This window comes from Macrosteles quadrilineatus, unplaced genomic scaffold (genome assembly GCF_028750875.1).
Source record: "Macrosteles quadrilineatus isolate MER2022 unplaced genomic scaffold, UCM_ALF_1.0 Scaffold_2__2_contigs__length_208266976, whole genome shotgun sequence".
Lineage (NCBI taxonomy): Eukaryota > Metazoa > Arthropoda > Insecta > Hemiptera > Cicadellidae > Macrosteles > Macrosteles quadrilineatus.
Genome location: NW_026542595.1, coordinates 201509065 through 201529870, shown reverse-complemented (window position 1 = coordinate 201529870; position 20806 = coordinate 201509065). Strand labels below are relative to the sequence as shown.

At 34.9% G+C, this 20806-nt stretch overlaps 1 protein-coding gene across 2 annotated transcripts; it reads right to left on the bottom strand.

The window, feature by feature from the left end:
* Positions 1 to 1884: 1884 nt before the first annotated feature.
* On the bottom strand, positions 1885 to 18959 carry LOC128986938 (serine/threonine-protein phosphatase CPPED1-like). 2 transcript variants are annotated; one of them, XM_054407556.1, is made up of 7 exons: positions 18850 to 18959; positions 17104 to 17195; positions 16688 to 16897; positions 8429 to 8567; positions 6579 to 6699; positions 5251 to 5419; positions 1885 to 4563 (listed from the first exon to the last, which is right to left on the bottom strand). In XM_054407556.1, the coding sequence occupies exons 2-7, from the start codon at positions 17153 to 17155 to the stop codon at positions 4364 to 4366; spliced, it is 891 nt and encodes a 296-aa protein (XP_054263531.1). In that variant the 5' UTR covers positions 17156 to 17195; positions 18850 to 18959; the 3' UTR covers positions 1885 to 4363. The 2 variants fall into 2 exon arrangements, with proteins under 2 accessions (XP_054263531.1, XP_054263530.1); XM_054407555.1 differs by having other exon boundaries at positions 18839 to 18958.
* Positions 18960 to 20806: the final 1847 nt, after the last annotated feature.

The window sequence follows — 20806 nt, the reverse complement described above, 5'->3', positions numbered from 1 at the left end:
CAACTTGACAGATTTTACCAAAATATGCTTGACCAAATATTTCACAAACGATGTTAAACTAAATCCTACATTATAAATTAGTCAGAAATACTCTCAGGGTGACGTATGTGACCAGAATGATCAGATTTTCTAAAGGTTTCTGTATATTAATATACTTAACTCAACCTAACAAAATGAAAATAGTATTGATGCAAGGCACTTGGAATTCAAAATCTTTAAAAAAATATTAAAATATCACTATTTTAAGCACTCTTTGGTTTTTCATATGGTAAACCCACTTGGGAAGGGCTTGCATGCTTATTTAGATATAGGTACTAAAAAAATAAAAGGCACTTTTGGGTCTGGTCAGCTAGCTTATCTCATGGTATAGGCTACTCAAGTTTAATCTACCTGATAGCCCTACAAGCAGGGCCGCGTTAAGGGTCAGTGGCGCCCTGGGCTAACCCAAAAGTAGCGCCCCTCTTTTATATATATATATAATATATATATATAAAACTATAAAGGTTTTTTACCACACCAGTGTAGGGTGGTGAAGAGGGAAGGGGGGTTGACTCATCAGTTCGCCGAAATTAACTGCAGGTGGGTTGGGGGTTACGGAAAGTAAATAAGAGAAACGTCTTATAACACTTAAAAGATATATATTTACGCTTATACTGTTACTCACAAGACGGTAAATATACAAAAAAGATGGTAAGTGGTGATCGATTGAATTGGGGCGAGTGCAATGAACTTGACAGTAGTGTTGCTATGCGAATGCCTCTTGCCCTGCGCCAATAGCTTAATGCACTACGCAGTGATTTGATTACTGTTCAATACAGTACAGTGTGCAGTTCATTGTGTTACACACGTACTGAACGAGATTCCACTAAAGAGTGTATGTTTTTCCATGGTTCTACTATAGGCCTATGCATATATATATTTATACATTAGCGTGTTTTTTTATCAGTTTTGTTTCGGGAGTGACTTTTCAAATCCGTATCAATGGAAATACTGGTTAATACATTTCACTTTCTTTAAAACTTCTTATTGAGATTTTTTTCTTTGAGCCAACCGCTTGCGGCTATCGGCTGCACTAGGTTTTTTATGCATTTTTCACTGTTTATAGGCCTACTTAATTGTATCAACACTTCTCTATTTATTTATTACTGATTCACTAACTGCAGTGTGAGTGTCAACACTGACTATAGTGACTGTCACAGTTTAGGTTGTGTTGTGACTGATATGACGACTGTGCAGCAGGCACAACACGAACACAACCTACTCCTACTGACAACTGAGAGAGGACTGGCGACGCCACGCGGTAGTTGGTAGTTGTGACTTGTGGGGATGGGGGTGGGACTGTGAGGGAGAGGAGGGGCACGTCAACCGTAGGCCTGTAGACTACAGCTGACCTACATGCTACAGTATTCCCGTGATTTGATGACGTCACCCAAAAACAAAAAAAATCAGCTGATGTATTGCCATATAAGTATTTGTTTTTATTTGATTGTTATTGTTTTACAATTTTTCTAAATGGTAAAATAGTGTTTGCAATCTGAGTGACGTCAGCATATGATGGGAATAGCACACCTGTCCTTCCACCATGCAGGCCTCCCTGTTTCTGATGGTATAGTGTGTGCGCCCGGTTCACACTGCTGCCTGCTTTTCCCTGACTACACGAGGTATACCTGAAGGTCGAGTATTTTCAATTTTGTTGTATTTATTTACTTTTGCAATAAGGGAAAATCACTTAACTAGAAGTTAAAATCGCCCATTTTATTTTTTAAATCCCGGTTGATAAAACCCTATTTTTCCTAGTGCGGACGGGGGTTCAGGGCGCCCCCCAACCACCGGCGCCCCTGGGCATATGCCCAGTCTGCCCGTTTATAAAAGTGGGCCTGCCTACAAGCTAAGTTATTTAGATTCAATTTAAAAGTACTTTGGAGACTAAAAACCAGAACACGTTCGTGGCGGCATGGGAGCGATCGCTCCCACACGGAACCCTAATGCCATCCTGGTGGGTGCGTCCGCTTCCAAGCTGCAATGCAGTACGAAATGATTTATTTTTAAGCCAGGATTAGAGCTAGAAACTTGAAACCTCGCACAGCACTGCTCAATAGTATACTGTATTTTGTTGTGGTGTAGGTTGGTAGTAAATTTTCCCGAAAATCCCCCTCTGGCAATCTCAAAAATCTACTTTTTGTCCCGCCTTTTCCCCTCCATTTGGCAATACAATTCCAATGGGACCGGCTATGTTCCAAGCAGTGCTGCTATCTGTGAGTGTTTAGCAAACTACGTCGACTCTCGTCTTAAAGCAGGACATCCTCGCACGTTATTTGCTATTCGTCAGACCGAAATTGGAAAGCCAGTCACACGCGGCAATCGGGTTTGTTTGACGCTGCGGGCTGCACCGCACTGGAGATACGCCCGCCATTTGACGTGCCGCCGCGAACGTGTTAACTCAGTTACTAGTCAACATTTGCAGGAAGCTTTTAATGCATATTAAATTTTAAAATAATTATATTTAAATTGTAAAAAAATTTAAAGTTTGGTTATGTAACAACTTGGTTTTAACAAATAGTTGGTCTAATCAACTTTATAATAGTTGGGTGGAAAAAAGCTTGAAAGCACTGGTTGTACCAACAAAAACCTATATACAGGAATTATAGCTCTAATTTCTGGGATAAGCTAGCTAACCCCCATAATCTTAAACACTATTTCAGCCTTCAGGGTTGAAAACATAATAGCTATAATATAGATCACGAACCTTTTGTCGTCATAATCCACTATTGATTAATAGATGACTAGTTTTGGTGAGTTACGGAACTATTTTCAAATCTAGAGTGATTGGAGTTTCAGTTCAATGTCTGAACCAAATATTTATTTTAATTTAATGATTAGGCCTATATCACTTTTGTTTGGATGTTGTTTTTGCGATATGTGATTTTTTTAAATTTTGACTAGTTAGATTTGAAAATGAGGCTATCATCATTGACTTTTGCGTAAGTGAAGAAGACATTCCATTTATATGGACCATCTGTAGCCAATATTTTCTTCAATTAAAGCATAGTTTGGTTTGATTAAAAATTGGAATAAACAAAAATCAATTATTAACACACTACTACGTTTCCCAAACATTATGTTTGGGGAAAACAGAAACAACTTTTTTATACAAATTTGGGGGAAAAAATTAAGTCAATAAGTTGATGAATTATGCACTTAAAAATAAAATTACCCTATTCGCACAATACCACAACAATTTAGTATTTAGTTCTCATTGTGTAACACAAGCTTTTGGTTGCTGCTTTATTCAAATTAGCTGTTATCATAAATTTAAACAAAAAGAAAAAGTTAATACTGCTGCACCCTGTTGGTAAACCTTGCAACTTTATAATGCTATTGAACATCATAGAACCTACTTGTTTAATTGAAACAGCTGTTAAGAATCATTTATGCATATGTAAATCCCAAAGTACTCATGAATTTTTTAGAAAACTAAAAGTCACACCCCCATAAACCATATAGGTACTTAAAATGTTCGTCATTACGAGAAACCTTGGGCAAAACTATATCCATTATTTTATAAATTGCCCTTTAAGGTCGTAATTCCTTTTCTAAAGAGAAATTTCCATATACCTAATGTTAAAAATACCTCAGCTGTATTTATTTGTTTGTTATTCTTTCAATTAATTATCTTATTAAAATCAGGTGTGATTATTTGTTTGTATTACTGTTTTGTTTATTTTAACTTAACTTAACCAAGGCCCCACTAGAAAAAACAGGCCATGCTGCAGCGCGGGTAGCGCAACACTACGTCACAGTGGTGGATAGTTGTACTAAACTCTTACCATTAAAATCTTACAAACAGCCAGCTTGTTTATTTACCTAAAACATATGGGGATGGTGATGGCAATGAATTTATCAATGAAATCTATCCACTAGTGAGACGTCATGGATCCTGCAGCATGGCCTGCTTTTTATAGTGGGGCCTTGACTTAACCAACCAATAATTTTATTAATACATGAAGTCAAACGGGGTGAAGCCTGTGGGTAACAGCCAGTTCCTTTAAAATTTGAAAAATCATAAGGTTAACATGTCAAACTCCAGTGCCACAGTTTTTTGTAAGGGAGTCCAAACCTAGTCCTGTTACTATTTAACTTCAGTCTTTTGTTAAATGCCTTCATTAACGGTTATCCCAATAAAAATTGCATTTTGGTTCAAAATTTAGCTTGGTGTCAAAGCAAGAACATGTGGTTTTGAAGTCAGCAATTGAAATTAGTCATCTTATAATAGATAATGACGAAAAAAGGTACCTATCCTATACTAAAGTCATAACACTATCATCATCAACCATAAATGTTTGTCCAGCAGACACTTGGTTTGTTACAGACTGACTTCGGCTGGTAGGTCTGCCAGTGGGTAGTACTTGTGCTCCACCTTATCTCTGTACACCTTAACCACTCGTAGTCCGTGAGTGTCACTGCCCAGCTGATAGCCAGTAGCAGACGTCACAACACACTCCAGCTGTTTGTACTTGCCTCCTGCGTTGTAGTGGAGGTGGCCACAGAACACGTACTTCACACCTGCAAGATTAACAACGCTGATTTTCATCCATAGGTTAAATAGTGATGGCTTATGTCCAAGTAGGAAGGTAAAAGTGTGAATGCTAAAGCTGAGATTGCAAGTCAAGATCAGATAAGGAATGAAAGGCAGCAGATAGGAAGTCTGGAGGCAGGGTGTTGACCCGCAGCAGCAAATCAGTAAGTTCTCACTGTAACTGTGTATCTTATTAAATTCAGGGTAACGCAAACTACTAAGCCAAATGTGCCAATACTGTACCACAGTTAGATTGCCTATCAACTCAATTATGTCTTTCTGCTTAACATCTTAAAAGACATGGTGGGTGACAATTCTTTTGCAAATGCTTATCAATAAATCTGTATAAGGCAAAACACAATTTTTACACTGCCTAAATTTTGATAAGCTTATTAACATTATTCTGTCACTAATCTGATTTAGTCAAAGCCCTACAATGCTGATTTAATAAAAGATAAAACCAAAGAGAATTTTTTTTTAACTAAATGGTGTAATTAATAATTGTTGTTTTGTTACTATAATGAATGGTTGGTGTTTCTAAGTCTTTATCCAAAGTGAATCTCTGTGAACAGTAAATAACATTTGCCAATCTCATTAAAAGACTAATGATGATAACCCTTGTTCTATGTTACATCTTGCATCAAACAACTTATCATAGGAATAACTGTCAATACCTGCAGCTAGTATTTTGTCCAGCATCCTTTTCCGAATGTCATGGTCAATCTCAAAGTAGTTCCGCTCAGTTTTGTCAGGGTCACTGGCAAACCAAGGGACGTGTTGAAACATTATACTCGGAATCTCTGATTGTTTGGCAACTGCCAGTTGGCGATCCAACCATTCATCCTGAAAAATGCATTTCAAAGTAAAGAGACATCAATTGAAGAAATATTTCACAGTTTCATTGTAATTTGTTTTAAGGAGATGGATAACAAAAAAAGTTACTAGAGGAAATTCAAAATGGAGAAATGGCAAAGGAGGCATTGGAGTGGAACCACGTTAGAGGTCATGGATTTGAAAAAGGCAAAAACTTGGATAGTCTTACATAAAAGATACCAATCAAGTCAGTATAAAACGATCAGTCTTATGGTCCATGACAAGTAACAAGATTGAGTTAAGTATGTAAGAATTTATTTTTTTAATTCTTCATCCAATTATAAGCGCTGAAGTTCACACGGATAAATCATGAGAGCAGCTAAAATTTAGGCTTCTTTTTTCTAGAAATTTAAGAACTATTTTCTACACTTCTTCAGTAATTTTCACAGTTTTCATTTTTGCAGCTTAGCTTTTGGACTTCTTCTTTATTATTTTAAAACATTTGTATATTTTTTTTCCTTGTAGCGATTAAATAACCATTTTAATATTTGGACAATGAAGTCACATTTCATTTTATACATATCGGAGGAACAAAGTACCACCATAACAGAAAAGTTATTATGATAAGTTTAACTTAATTTTGATGATTTTATAAAACTGGATTCATAGTAGTTTTGTAAAATCATCAAAATTAAGTTATAAACCCCTAAGTTTATTCAATTACTGTCAATTTTACTGATATTTGGTGTACTGCCCCTTTAGGTTTATGCCACTATACGTATAGTGGCATAAACCTAAAGGGGCAGTACACCAACCAGTAAATTTTACAGTAATTGAATACACTTTAGGGGGTTGCTAGCCTAGAGTTTAATGTATTAATGGGAGAGAGACATGTTCAATCCCAGCAAATTGAATATATTTGAGGGTTTTGAACAACTTTCTTTAAATTCTTTGTGACCTCCCATAAAAATGCCACTGACGTTAACACACACACCAAACTTTGACTATGTTTTAAGCCTTTATTACGTTTTCAATTACTGCAGTTTAGATTTACGTTTATTTTTTAATACAGGAAAAAGGAATGAACAAATAATCGCAACACATAATTGGTCATGGAGTAACAATAAAGCATCAGAACCTTTTCAGTTATATTTTGTAGTTTTTCCAAATGAATGAAATCGATTTTTACCTGCGCCTGGACGAGATCGGGAGTGTTTGTGGCGCCATGGTAGAACTGAGAGTTGATACAAATGAAGAACACACCTCCAGCATGGAATGAGAAGTAGTCATCACCATAGTTGGAAGTGTATCTGAAAAGATTCAGTAACCTTTAACTTAAAGACTTAATAAACTTATGTAAAGCTTTTAAACCAAATAAATTAACAGTTAACATTTAAAATGAATAACTTTTTGCCTGTTTTGGGTTAACACTGGTTGTAAAAATCCTAATTGGGATAAGAGTTGCTTCATTTGACGCCTTGAAGTAGGCTACTGGCTATGTTAGTTGGATACTAGATTCTAAATTTACTTTGAGCAACCATTTCATAAAAAACAGAAACAGGAAGCAGACTGTTTTGTGACAGCTTTCTCCTGAAAATGTTTACTTTCTTTTGAAAAAAAAAAACATTGTGAACTATGTGAATGATCATCAGTTGTAGTGTGATTGTTAATGTTCTATGTAAAGTGTGTATTTAATACCTGGGTAGGGTAGCTGGGTGGTTGAAGTGCTCCCTTGGTAATCAGTTAATAGGTTGATGGTTCAATCCTGAGAAAAGTTAGAAAAGTTGACGGCAAAACTGAACCAAGCTGTCCTTCACCATAAGGTAAATAAATGGCGGTAAACAGTCCTGGATGTGAAAAGGTTGGTTTTAGTCTGTAAAGCCGTGTTTACCAGTAGAATACGGCAGGTTACGGGACAGGTTACTTGCCTCTTATGTATTTCAAGTTACCTGAGTCAAGTAACCTGCCCACAGAATGACCTCCTGTAAACGACTACTAACTTAGGAGTCTTTGCATAACCGCCGCCGTTAGTGTTGTTAAAGCTAGGCCTAGTCATGCATGTTGTGTGATTTAAATGTGATCTGTTTTGTAAATCTTTATGAACTTTGACGACCTTCAGAAGAAGCGACAATGTCCTTGTAAAAACCTGAAGATTGGCTCCATTGTAAGCCAAAACTAGAAGTTGTAATGCAACAATTTGGATTATCAACATTACTGGTATGTAATAGTAGTTTATGCAACGATTGTGTAAAGGTAGTGTTAACGACACGAGTAGAAAATTTAAGGTAAGAGCCTTGGCGAGTGCCTTATAAACTTCTATGAGTGTCGTTAACACTACGCGAGTTGCGTACACTACTTTACCTCCAACGGTGTTTTAATTACTAAAAATCACTACCTACTCATAACTTATAAGAGAGGTTATGTTTTCGTTTATAACCTCTCATTGCCACTGACAGTGATGCGACAAAACATTTATCAAACACTAGGCCTAATTGCACCAATCAACAATTAAATTGGCCTGAACAGCTGATTAGTTGAATTTTGAATCATTACAATTTTACTTCTCCTCTCTCAATCCTTGAACCGCATTGGTCCGTTACCCGTGTTGTTATGAGTAAAACTATGCTGTTATGAAAGTAAACAATGCTGTTATGAGATACTTTTCAATTCTAAGAACTGTACTGAAAAGGCTACTTAAAAAACGGTCGTAGGTAAAACACTTTAACAATATAGGTTTTTTGAAAAAGGTAAGTAGGAACGCCATTCCCACACCTTCCCGCTCCACTGCACCACTGGTTTAACAGTAGCGGAACCTCTAATCAGGCTTTGCCTTAGAGGCACTAAATTTCTTAAATTATTGTGGATTATGAATGAACTACATAAGAACATGAATTAAATCAAGTTGGTTTCAATTACAATCCATAAATGTATCTTTGACTTTTAATCTATACATTTTTAATGATATGATCTGCTTTGTTTTTCAGAAAGACATTCCATGTAACTTTAACTGATTTTAGTAGAATGAATCATAGGTCTTACTTGCGAACAGATTCGTAAGTTGGATTGTCTCCCACGTCATGATTCCCACAAACGCACACCAGAGGAATTGTAGGATCTAATTTGCTGTACACTTTCTTGAAATCTGCGTCTTGCGCTGCCCTCACATCTGGTTCTTTATCTGCAAAAAAATATTCAAATAAAACACTTGTTATAGTCTTTAATAAGTTAAGGTATAGTAAAACCTCACTAACTCAACTCGGAGGTAATCGAGTTATCCAGAACATTGAAATTTGTAATGCGTTTTATTTAATGAGCCAATATCACATAATGCAACATTTTGAGAAATTAAAAACCAGAATTTTTTTTTTCTTAACCATAGCTTTATATACATTTTTGGAATGGTATTTTACTATACTTTTACAAAATAGCAGGGGCAGCGCAGTACATGTCGATGAATAAGCTTAAAAAATTAATAAGGAAAGAAAAGTATACAAATTAATCCAGGCCGTCCCCAGCAAGCTTAGTTGCTCCCATGATATTATTTTAAGTAAATACTCTCCCTAAAACATTTTAAATATTACTTTCGGTCCAGTTTGACAGTGTATTAGCTTTAAAATTTTAAAAAATTAAGTAAAACTATTATGTACCTACCCACTGACACTGTGCCACAGCTAAAATTGAAAAAAAAACTTTTTTTTTTTTTAATTTGCAATAATACCCAAGGAAAAAGTTACATAATTACATTATATTAGTAAGCCTACATATAGTACAATATTGAAAAAAATGATTTTCGTACCAAAGCTGCTTTAAAATATTTAAATTGTTGATATTAGTTAGGGGGACGGTCAGGAATTGAAGGGGACGGTCTGGAGGTAAGGGACGGCTTGGAAGGGACGGCCTGGAAACATGATCAATTTGGAGTATAAAGGATGAGCACGATTTTTAGTTATGAGTAAAATGATTAAAAAAAATAAACTGAGAAAGTTTTATTATGAAAAAGGCTGTTTACAAGATTTACAATTAGTAAATGTTAGAGTTTACTGACAAATCATGAAAATAATAAATGTCCCGATGTTTTTCAAAATTTGTTAAAACTTGAATTACATCTTGGATTTGCACGGATGCAATGTCTTCCGCTTGTGGAAAAACAAATTTGTTTCCTACAGTTTTCCGCAAAAACTTAACCTCAAAGTCACCATCGTCATATTTGCTGATAACTTGGCCAACATAGAGTTTAAATGTCTTTTTTGAGGAAAATCTCACAAGGATGAAATCCCCGACGGAAAGATCATTAATGACATCAGGCAATGGTGTAATAGGCTCAAGAGTAGAATCTTCTTCATCATAATCTGAATATGTGTGAAGTCTTTCCCTTGATGTGGTCGCAACAGCTGAAAACCAATATTAAGGAAAGTACACAAATCTAAGTATTTTTTTATAACAATTTTTCAACCAAAAGTTAAAGTCGATCATACCACACTCAATACCTGATGAATAGAATACAAAAAAATATATTCTCTAAAAATTAAATGCAAATAATGCCATAACAAAATTTTTTTTTTTGTTAAAAAATTAAATACTCTCTTCAACTGTTTGAGAACAATGTTAAAGTAAACGTTAATAAAAAACTGCTTCTTAAATTCAAACTGCAAGTAATTTGAAAATTTCTTATTATCTGCATATTCAATTTTTAAATGTGTCCAAACCATTTTTTTTAGAAGTAGCCCCATTGAAAAATAAGAGTAAAAACACAGTCTAGTCACCTAGACTAAAATACAATTGTTAAAGGATACAGTGATCAGCTTCTTTGAAGTAGTGTGGGGAGGGAAGGCCATAGTGTTTGCAAAGCTCAACGCACTGGAGGCAGGTGAGTTGTCTTAGAAATATTCTATTTTGTTTATCGTTTTTCCAAAGTACTTGCCTCAGTTTAAGTGTGTTGGGAATGGGCTTCAGCGCACCTGGGACTAGTTTTTCCACATCATCTATATCCTTGCTACCAATTAAAAAAACCTCAACATTAACTTGTGCGCTAGATTTAACACTGTTGTATACATCCTTGGCATTCAATATGTCATTTCCATACAAAACTTGCTGGTCACAAAATCTTTTTAACTGGCCTCCTACTGCATCAGCTAAGCTTTTCCCGTGGCCGGGTTCTGTGAAATTCCAAATAAAGCTTGATAACTTTAAAATTTCAGCAAAGTGTGTCATAAGGAACAAATTTATTTTGTTTTTATACTGGCTTGTAGGGCCGTCGCTTTGAATGTATATTGTGTTGATGTTTGGGTTGAGGTTAGTCATAACCCATTTTAAAACAGGAAGCAAATGGGCCCAGACTGCTGGGGCCTTGTGGCTGCAATTATCCGAAACGGTAGCAAATTGTTTAATGCAGATTTTCTTTGTCGAACTATTAACAAAAAAACAAACACCTGTTTGTATGCTTACTTGGGTTTTAGAACCCCCAAAATGTACACTTTGTACCTCTTTTGAGTACTTTGTTTCGTAGTTTTCACTAAAATCAATGATAATTATTGACTCGTGTTCTGAAATAGAGTTTTTTAGTGACTTCAGGCTTTGAAATTGGTGTCTCATGTTGAAAACATGTTTGTTATAGAGAGGCAATAGTGCATTGAATTCTTTTTTCAGATGCTGAACAGTACACTGTATCTTTTCTTTTATCGTAACGTTTGAGGTTTTGTCCCCTTTTTTTCCAGTGACTGTGATTTTCTTCTTCGTCCATTGGAAGAAAAAGGTTGTCTCTTGATCTTTGCAATCATCAAATTGTATGGCCTTGTTTTGGCACCTCCTGCAATATCCATAGACACAGTCATAATTGTTTGAGTTGCAGTTAATCTTATCTAATATAATATCAAGATTTTTGTTTTCTACTATTTTGCATTTCAGCAATCTGTCAACAAGAAGTTTCATATTTTCATGTTTTATGCAAAGACACGTATCTCTGTTTGACAATTTTGGTTCAACTATGTAAAATGGTTTATACCTACAGAAAGTCGTGTATGATAAAAAGTTTGTTCCATATTGCACGGAAAATTTGTTGTAAAGATTTTTTAAGGAGTCAGAGAGGAACCTTTTTTGAACTCTAACCTTTTTTCTTGTTAAAACATCCTTTTTCCCAGGAGCTATTTTACGATTTTCTTCATTTTCCAAAAATGCTGTGACAATTTTCTTTTTCTTAATACTTGTAGCAAGCCCCCTTTGTAGTCTGTTATATGATATCTTCGGAGCCTTTGCCCTATCATCATTTTTATTTCTGTACTTTCTTTCACTACTCCGTTTAAGAATTTCACTGGCTTCCCCCAGCATCTTATATTTTTTTAATTTCCCTCCGGCAACACACTTGTAAAACAATTGTTTTTCTTCATTGCTCTTAGTATTTGAAATGTTTTCTTTCAATTGAGATTTGAGTGCTTCTCCGAAGATCAGTTTCTTCTTAATATGTTTTATTCCTTGACGTATTATAAGGTTTGCCTTTTTTCTGGGGGTAGGAGATTTAGTTTCAACCATCCTATAATATTTTTTTTCCACTTTTCTTTCAATGCCTCACTTTTTTTAAGATCATTCTTAATTTTTCCAAGCTTCTTATTGCTTTTGCTCTATCACGTCTCAGACGTTTTCTCCCACTTACTTGTTGAGGCCGTACTACGGGTGGTATAAGCACAGGTGATGGCGGAGGACTGTTTTCCTCTAACATGTCATTAAAATCTTTCTCAGCCAGCGCTCGTTCTTTGGCCCTCCTTTTGCTCTCCCGCCAAAGTTTTCTTTGGTGTCTTTTTTCACGTGGTTTCATTTGGCCAATGTAAGGTTTTTTCCCTTCTTCCCTCCTTTTCCTACTTCTTTCACGTTCATATGTTTTTTGTGCCTCTAAACGTTGAGGGTCCTGCATTATTTTCTCCCTCTGCTTTCTTTTTTTCTCTCGTTCATAATCCTTTCTCTCTTGGGGCGTTTTACTCTTCAAATTCTTCTTTTTGTTTAATTCCTTTTTATTATTAGTGTTATCAGTGGTCTTCAAACTGTCTACTTTTTCATTTAAGCTACTATGAACTTGGGTTTGATCTTTTTTAGTTAAATCGTTAATTCCACTATTTTCGCCCTCACATTTATTTTTTTTTAGCTTTATTCTTAGCAACTGTCTCCTCTCTTTTTGTAATTCCTTTTTTTCTTGTAGTTTAATCTTATTTCTTTTCCATGCTTCAATTCTATCTTTTTTTAATTTTTGTTTAAATTCCGAATCATTAGCCTGATTAGGCATACTGCATGATGGATATGGTTCTTCTTCCATTCTTCAAAACTGAAACATAAGTATACCCTGCATAGGATTCAACTATGGTAATATTTTATGATTGAATTTGTACATATTATCTTTGAAAGAAAGTTCCTATAAAACATGTATGTATGACTTAATATACTTAATCAGCCTGTCGCGGACGCTCGTGATTGAATAGCATTATTGATAAATGAATCATCTTATTGAATCATCTTATTGTTATTGTCTTGCAGAGATACTATTTGATATTCAATATTCGCTGATTTACTGTGTTAAATCTATTGAGCTGATTTGCTTAAAACCTGCAGTTATTTCCTAATAACAAGCTTATGGGGAAAACTAACTTTTAGGAGCCCTTGGATTACCTTAAAATTATTTCTTTATATAAAAGGGTTTCTGCAAAACAACATGTTTAGCTCTTTCCAATCACACCAAAAACTTGAAGTTCACACAAAAATCTGCTCATGTATTAAAAGTATATTGATAAATTAATCCAAGCAAATAGGTATTTTTTTTATTAATGTAAATAAGCGTATAACTTTGAATAAAACCAATTACCGGTAAATATTTTGCAATGATATGTAAAGTTACGTCAAAAACTAACTAATTGTGATTTCAAATGTAATTTGCCACAAAAAAGTCATCGTAGTGATTTGATTTTTTTTTTAATAAACAAAATTCGACCACGAGCGTTATCAATGATCATTATCAGCATTTCACAGACAAACAAGAAGTTTTAATTGAAAAGGCTACACACGACCTTTCGGGCGTACCTTAAAAATAAAAAAAAAAATACAAATAAAAAATTCTAGGCCTAAATAAGAAAAATAATAATAAATAAATAATTTAGTCCTAAGCGTTGTTAAATAAAACTGCAACCATAATAATATAACATTACTCACATTTATTGATATTAAATATAAGCAAAATATATAAGATATACGATATAAGCAAAATGATTCAAGGCCGTCCTAATTCATTCCAGGCCGTCCCCAACAAGGTTTGATTCTGAAGGGACGGTCTGGATAGGGATGGTCTGGAATTGAAACATCGTTTTTGGTTAAAACTATGGCTAACCTCAAACGAAATGCCGGTTGCGAGGAGTTTACTTAAAAGTGATGTATTACAATCGATACACGTGCAAATCTACATACAATTGTTACTATTACTTAAAATAACACACAGGACGGTCTGGATTGTAATAAAATCACGCTTACCTTTTTGAAAACTTATCCTCAAGTGGAAACACAACATTTACACGAAACTGTTTTGTCAACTGCACAGAATCAAGATGGCGAGCTTCTCTACCAAAATAAATCTTGAGTGGGGACTAGCGCTGCCCTACGGTCGTTTCGTGGACTAAAACAGTTGCCGGGACGGCCGGGAACAAAAACTGTCGGGACATACTTTGCACTGACACAACCACTAAATAGGATAGAAACTTGGCAAGATTCATCCTAAAAAGTAATCTACAATGTTTTTGGACCATTTTATATTTCATTTCGGAAGGTTTAGTAAGCCGTAAGTGATTTTTATACAGCTTTAAATGTCAAAAACGTGAATCGGGACATGGGACGGCCGGGAAAAAGGAGGTATTTTTGGTCCTATAAATAACACAAAATCACATAAATATGCAATTTTTTTATTAAAAACTCAAGAATACATACCGCTTAACATATTTAGGACCTTAAAATAAAATATTTTACTATATCCTCGATTTTGCGAACAAGGGACGCGATTTGTTGAATTATGTGATATCCGCTCTAATACATAAATTCTTAACAGACTAATTTTTATATATACATTTCATATGAGTATTTTCACATATTGAGTAAACAATCTTAAAAGAAATGTTGAATATTACATGTTGAATTTAAATGGAAACTAAATGTTCTGGAAAATTTGCTTATTATTATTGCCTGCACCTTATCAGCTGTTGACTGTCAAGATACCGGGTGTAGAGTTAGTGAGATTTTACTGTATTCCTGGAAAAATATAGATTTTTGTTATGTCACTTAGTATATAAGGATGGTCGGATTTGAACTACATGTACGGTAGTACTAGTAGTTGGTGGAGGGTCAGGACCACTGCCAGCCATCTGCAAGTCGACCATCAATTTGTAGCGATATGGCGCAGTGGACGGTCGAGCACCGCGTTTTTGCTGTGGAACAGTGTTTTCAGAAACAGTGAATCTTTTATTACTATATAATGGCTGTTTTGACATTTTAGTGTTGCCCATAAGGGACTGGTTCCTGATCGCAGATCATATCACATTGGGTGACTGCATTTCGGACAACAGGGTAGTCCATTTCAGGGGAGTCCGTCATGAGTGGTAAATCTACTGGACAGCAGTTAGTCCACAAAACATAGAGACCGTAAGGGCGTCGGTGCTTTGAAGTCCGCACCTTTTTATGGTTTTTTTAATTTTTTGTTTTTAAATTTTTATGGTTTTTTGGTTATGAGCAACTTTTTAACCTACAAGGTTATTTTTTGTAATGGGGCATTTGAAAGTGTCCAGAAACGTAATTCAGTAAAATTTAATGTGTAAAATAATTTGCGTTATATTCTTTTAAAAACCGACAATCCTTTTGCACCTTTTGTACATGCAAGTCGACATTAAAAATATTAAATAACCTATTGGAGATTCTTTGTCTATTTTAATGAACACATAAATTGTTTATCAAGAAGTGTTTTTATATAAGAATTTTATATAGTTTATCTTACTAACTTATTTATGGTTTTATCTTACTCAATGCCAGCTACAATAATTCACAATCAGTACTTAATTTGAAGGGTTTGATAATTTTACTGATATGAGTTATAATATATCTGTTTTTTTTTTAGTTTTAAATAAATTTATACTCTAAACTTTTTTCTATTTATTTAGTCTCTAAATAAAAGCACTACAAACCTATTAATTGAATAACGTTCTTCTGTAAAACTGAGAACCAAAATTGAACGATCACAGTTGTTCTGAAACTGTAGAATAACTTGTTAAGTTAGTAATTGGTTCTAAAGCATTTAGCATTGTTGTTCATAATTTACCTGCCAGTTTTGATTACAGTGTCACCTATACAGTATAATGGATATACACTACCAGTAGACATTAGAGACTGATTCATTTTCTTGTAGGTCTTCTGTTTTTTCTTAGAAATTTTTTTGTTTTCTTTTGGATCTTTTTTCTTTCTTTTAAAATGGTACCTCTTACTTTTCATATCTTAAATGTAACATATCAAGTAATTTAATTAATTTTTTTAAAAATATAACTTTGAATATTTTTCATAAGTATATACTAGTAGGTATAATTAACTACCCTACTTATATTTTCAGCTAAGTTTTTAGGTATTGAATAGGATTAATGAAGACGGTAAGGACGAGTATAGCATAAAAGCTTTTAAGGCTACAAACATGCAGTACCGGTACCTATGTAAAAAATTACTAGGCTAAGTTAGTCATCAATTTATTAGAATAAATTGGTTGCTATCTAATTAATAACATTTTGGCACAACAACAAATATTGTTACCAGACAACTAATATGATGTTTCAGTACCTGAAAGCAGCTAGCTTATGATACCATTCTGGTTCTAGGGAAAAGTCCGGTACTGAGAACAGACATTAAATTGTTGAGCAAGGGTGTGCACTATTTGATATAGGCTATAAAAAAATTCAAGCTTTTTCAACAATTTAAAAGTCAACTAGTATTTAGTGAAATTTCTAATGAAAGGGCACTTAATAGGTAGCTTTGAGGGCCGATATGGTTCTTGTACCAAGAATACATGTTTATCAGAACCAGAACTGGCTTTAGAAGTGTGGTAACCTTCATTTCTACAGAGGACTTTACATTAAGTAGATAAATTTAAATTTCATAAGTTCATTGAGTATATGATGAATATGGTAGGCATATTCATACTTCAACTGAAAAAGTTTTCAAATTGAAAGGCAAAACTTCCTGATGACATTCTAACAAAAGAACCAATTAACCTACGGTGTAAAATATTATTGAAATACTTACCATAATAGTCATGGCAAAGGTCTCCACATATAACATAAAACTTTGGTTTTGGTCTCATTTCATTGACCTTTTTCACAGCAAGTTCTGCAAGTTCGATTTCCTTTGCCCATTTTGGTTCTGTGGTTACTTCAGTGAAATCAGCAAACATTCCAAACTGAGTGTCCGCACCTTGGACGAAAAAGAAAGGCTCTTTCCATTCTTTGTTTGTCTCTGTAAAATAATGTCGGCAATACTGTACTTAAAGTGGAAGAAACAACATGAAATTAATTTTTAAACACAAAGCCTAATTCTAGTTAAACACCCAAGCTTATCAGGCAAAAATTACTTTGGTCTAGGACAGGACTTGGGCCATGGCCTTGAAGAATCCAAGTTATGTGTAGCTGCCCTAGGGCGGATCTTTCCACATCTTTACCAACCTGAGGAAAAATCCGTATGAGTCCTGTTTACAGCTTTAACAACCCAAGACATGACGGCAGGAGTTTCGGCAGCTCCTTTGATTATCAGCAGACTGGAACAAAGAAACAATATACCGGTAAGTCATGGGCCAAGTGACTAAAACTCAAAGTCAACTCTTATTTAATTGAGTAAAACTGCAATTTAATAATTCAAGCGAGATCTGCTTCTGGATCCAGATGCCATTTTGTCATTGGACTATCAATTAATTGGTGCTAACTTAGGCCTATATCATACTAGCGCTATTGCCACCGCGTTGATGCTGCTCCATCCCAGCAATGGGATTCTTATGGAGCTAGTCATACGGACGCTAATGCCATCGGCAAGAGTGCGTTAGCCGGAATATGAGCGCTGCCAACGTGGGCGGTCGCGTTAGTGACGCGGCGCTAGTGATGGGGGGGACCCTGTCATGTGGAGCGCTAAAAGCGTCAGCGAGACCCATTTGCCACACGACTGCTGGCAGAACAACTGGAAGACATTTTTGGAGTGATCATCATGTTTGACACAGAAAAATTTATTTATACAATTGAAAATTTTCCTCTGTAGGTACTAAGAAGTTTGTCAAGAGAATCAACTGACATTCTACAGTAACGAAATAATATCTCTTCATACTTTTCCTCTGTTCCTGGAACATTAGATGAAACTCACCTGCCGACAAACGTACAGAAAGAGCCGGATGGGTTCCCCATCGTCTTGGATTCTTCTGATAATACTCTTTGTTCAAAATTCTTATACTACCTAACTGGATGGTGTCCATCTTAAAAATAAAATAAGTGCCGTGACTGCAAATGCGTCGGGAAGACACTCCATATGACAAGCACCCGGCGTTGGCAGGACGGGATCGACGCAACGCATTTGCCGTCACATATGACATGGGCGCTATCTTGACGGCATCTGCGTGACGGCAATAGCGCTCTTATGATATGAACCTTACCTAGAACAATAGGTTGACATTATTTAGAACAATAGGTTGACATTATTTAGTAGGCCTACCTAACAAAACTAGGATTCAGAACTTACCTTCTCCTTCAGAAAAAAAATCAAAATCCTAATGGCGTAACTTAGATCATGCATAATAAAAAAAAACTAAGTTCAATTTTAATCATCTTGAAGGATTTCTGTTGGCTGAATGATTAACTTAGCAGATTTGAAAGAATGCAATCACTAAACTTTTTAGTTTGGCAGATTAAATAATGGATTTGATAAATAGCTTGATTGGATGTTTTAATAGTGGTTGGCGTCTCAGAATTCGGTGCGAAAGGGGAGGGATACCATTCCCAGCATATCCACACACATTCTGCAGGAGTTTGGACCAGTTTCCCAGATTTGATTTTTACTCACAAAATGTCACTTTACTAGACTCGAGGACAAAAATGACCAGAAATTAAGCTAAGCCTATTTAACGTTGTAAACCTGTCAATTTAAAACTTATTTAAAATAAATTATGGCAACTTTTCAAAGAAAACAGTACCCTTATTTAGGGCATATTCTCAAATAATAATATCCTACTTGCAAGTTGCAAAATCCTTCAACCTAATTAATATGCCTAGGCCTAGCCAACAACTTTTATTTAAAATGTAAACATTTTAAAATAAAGTAGCCTACCTAAGTTACTAAAGAAGTAAATTACTAGGCCTATGAAAAACCTGAGATTTAGGTTACATGTAAGTTAGGTTGAATAGCCTTAAATCGGCTTACCCTTTACTCACTGGTTCTGCAGTCAACTGATTACTGATAAGTGATTACATACACTTTAATCTTACAACACAAGTACCGGCAACTGCAGTAGCAGTAGGTAACACGACACAAGTGTATCTTATCTTGTATCAACCATCGATGTGATGGTATCAACCAGCTGGTATCAACACAACACAACACAACCTGCTGAATAAACAACCAACAGACGACAGTAATTATTCATTTTAAATCATGTGATACCAGTGTTACCAAAGACAGCTGGTAGCGGAGCGGAATTTCCCTTCATCTGATCACATTTCCCGCTTAGTCGGTCTTCACCATTGACTAATGACTTAAATATTACACGCATAGAAGGAAGATTTCTTTCTTCTATGTATCTTGATAATTCTACTCACTACAGTAGAATATCTTACATTCCCTAGCTCTAGTCATAATTAATCATGCTAGTGGCGTAATTTGACCAAATCCTTGGGGGGCAAACACCGGGGGGTATGACCCCCCAAGCAAATAAGGGGGGTCCGGGGTCCTCCCCTAGAAAATTTTGCAGTTTTGAAACAAAAAAAGAGGGGTTAATAAGCTTATTTTAATTGTCAAAAGCACTTCAAATAAAAACAAAATTATGAGTAAAATTTATTTAAATCTAGGCAGAAAATTAATGAAACTAAGAATTATTGACAACAGACAGAAACACAATAGTTTTATGTTGGTAAGTTAGTCATCTAAGAAACGTGATCAATAGTTCCATGATATGTACTATATTTGTTATTAGATTCATGACCAATTTCTCTTGTACAACATTTAGCAATGAATACGGTTGTTCATAGCCTATAGTTTATAACAGTTTATTTTGGTTTTTAAATAAAATACAAGTATTTAAGAACTTAAAAGCAAATCAAATTTTATCACCAATAAAATAATTTGACACAAAAGTTCAAAAGGTTCTATATTAAATTGGTAGTCTACAATGTTAAAAATAAATTACGTAAAATTTATCCACATGTATAATTTTAATACTTGAATAATTCATAAAAGTAAACGACAAAAAGCAATGCTTCTAAAAAATCTGATTTTTTATGTATATATATCAACTAGAAGTAAGTGGTTTATCGTACAGCACCAAACAGAAAAAGTAAATGAATAACAAAATTACTAATTTATGTAAACTCAAAATGTGCTAAGACAATAAAACAATAATAATTTTTGTTTCAAATTACTGTAAGAGAATATAAAAATTTTAGTCTGCTGTGCTTTTTAGGATTTGACAGGAGATAATATTTGTATATTGGCTAGTACAGCATATTTGTTTCTCTAGCCCAGGATCCAGGGGGGGGGGCATTGCCCCCCCCCACAAATGACGCCCCTGAATCATGCCTGTTGTTGTTGCCAAGTATCACCACTTGTGTTATGTTTTCGTTAATTCATATCTCATTTTTTGCCACATTGTATTATTTCATCATAGAGCTTCGCCTCGTCTTGAAACTTTAGCTCCGGTCGTAAAAAGTCTTTTTACGCCCTAGTGAGGAAAGATACTATTTCTGTTATGAAAGAAACTTTTAGGCCTAAAGAATATATTTTTGTAACTTATCCAATTCCCCCCCCCCCCAACAGTCCAAAACCCTTTCACGTAAGCAGATTAGTCTGGTTAGCCATATCAATAAGTTAGGCCTAATACTAACAGAATTTACATTAGACGTGATAATCATAAACTTTTACGGATTTTGCACCACTAAGAACGTCGAGACCAGAACTGTAACTTTGGGTTTCAGGTTTTTTTAAGAAATTTAATATTTTGTTTAAGTCTATAGCAGCCGAGGTAACATTTTATAGTTATTTTCAGTGCAATATAATTTGGTTTAACCACAGACAAAAAGGGCCCTTGTTTGTGATTGAAATAACAAGTGGTGTTTGTCATTGCAAAAAGGTCATACTAAATTTAGCTTGTTCCTACTCTGGCAGATTTCCATTTTC

Excerpts from the sequence above, each read along its gene's own strand:
- LOC128986938 (XM_054407556.1), bottom strand. The coding sequence starts at position 17,155 with ATGTCTTGGGTTGTTAAAGCTGTAAACAGGACTCATACGGATTTTTCC. Across the intron at positions 16,898-17,103 it reads TCATACGGATTTTTCCTCAG|AGACAAACAAAGAATGGAAA; the intron begins GTTGGTAAAGAT and ends ATTATTTTACAG. Across the intron at positions 8,568-16,687 it reads CCTTTGCCATGACTATTATG|ATAAAGAACCAGATGTGAGG; the intron begins GTAAGTATTTCA and ends ATTTTTTTGCAG.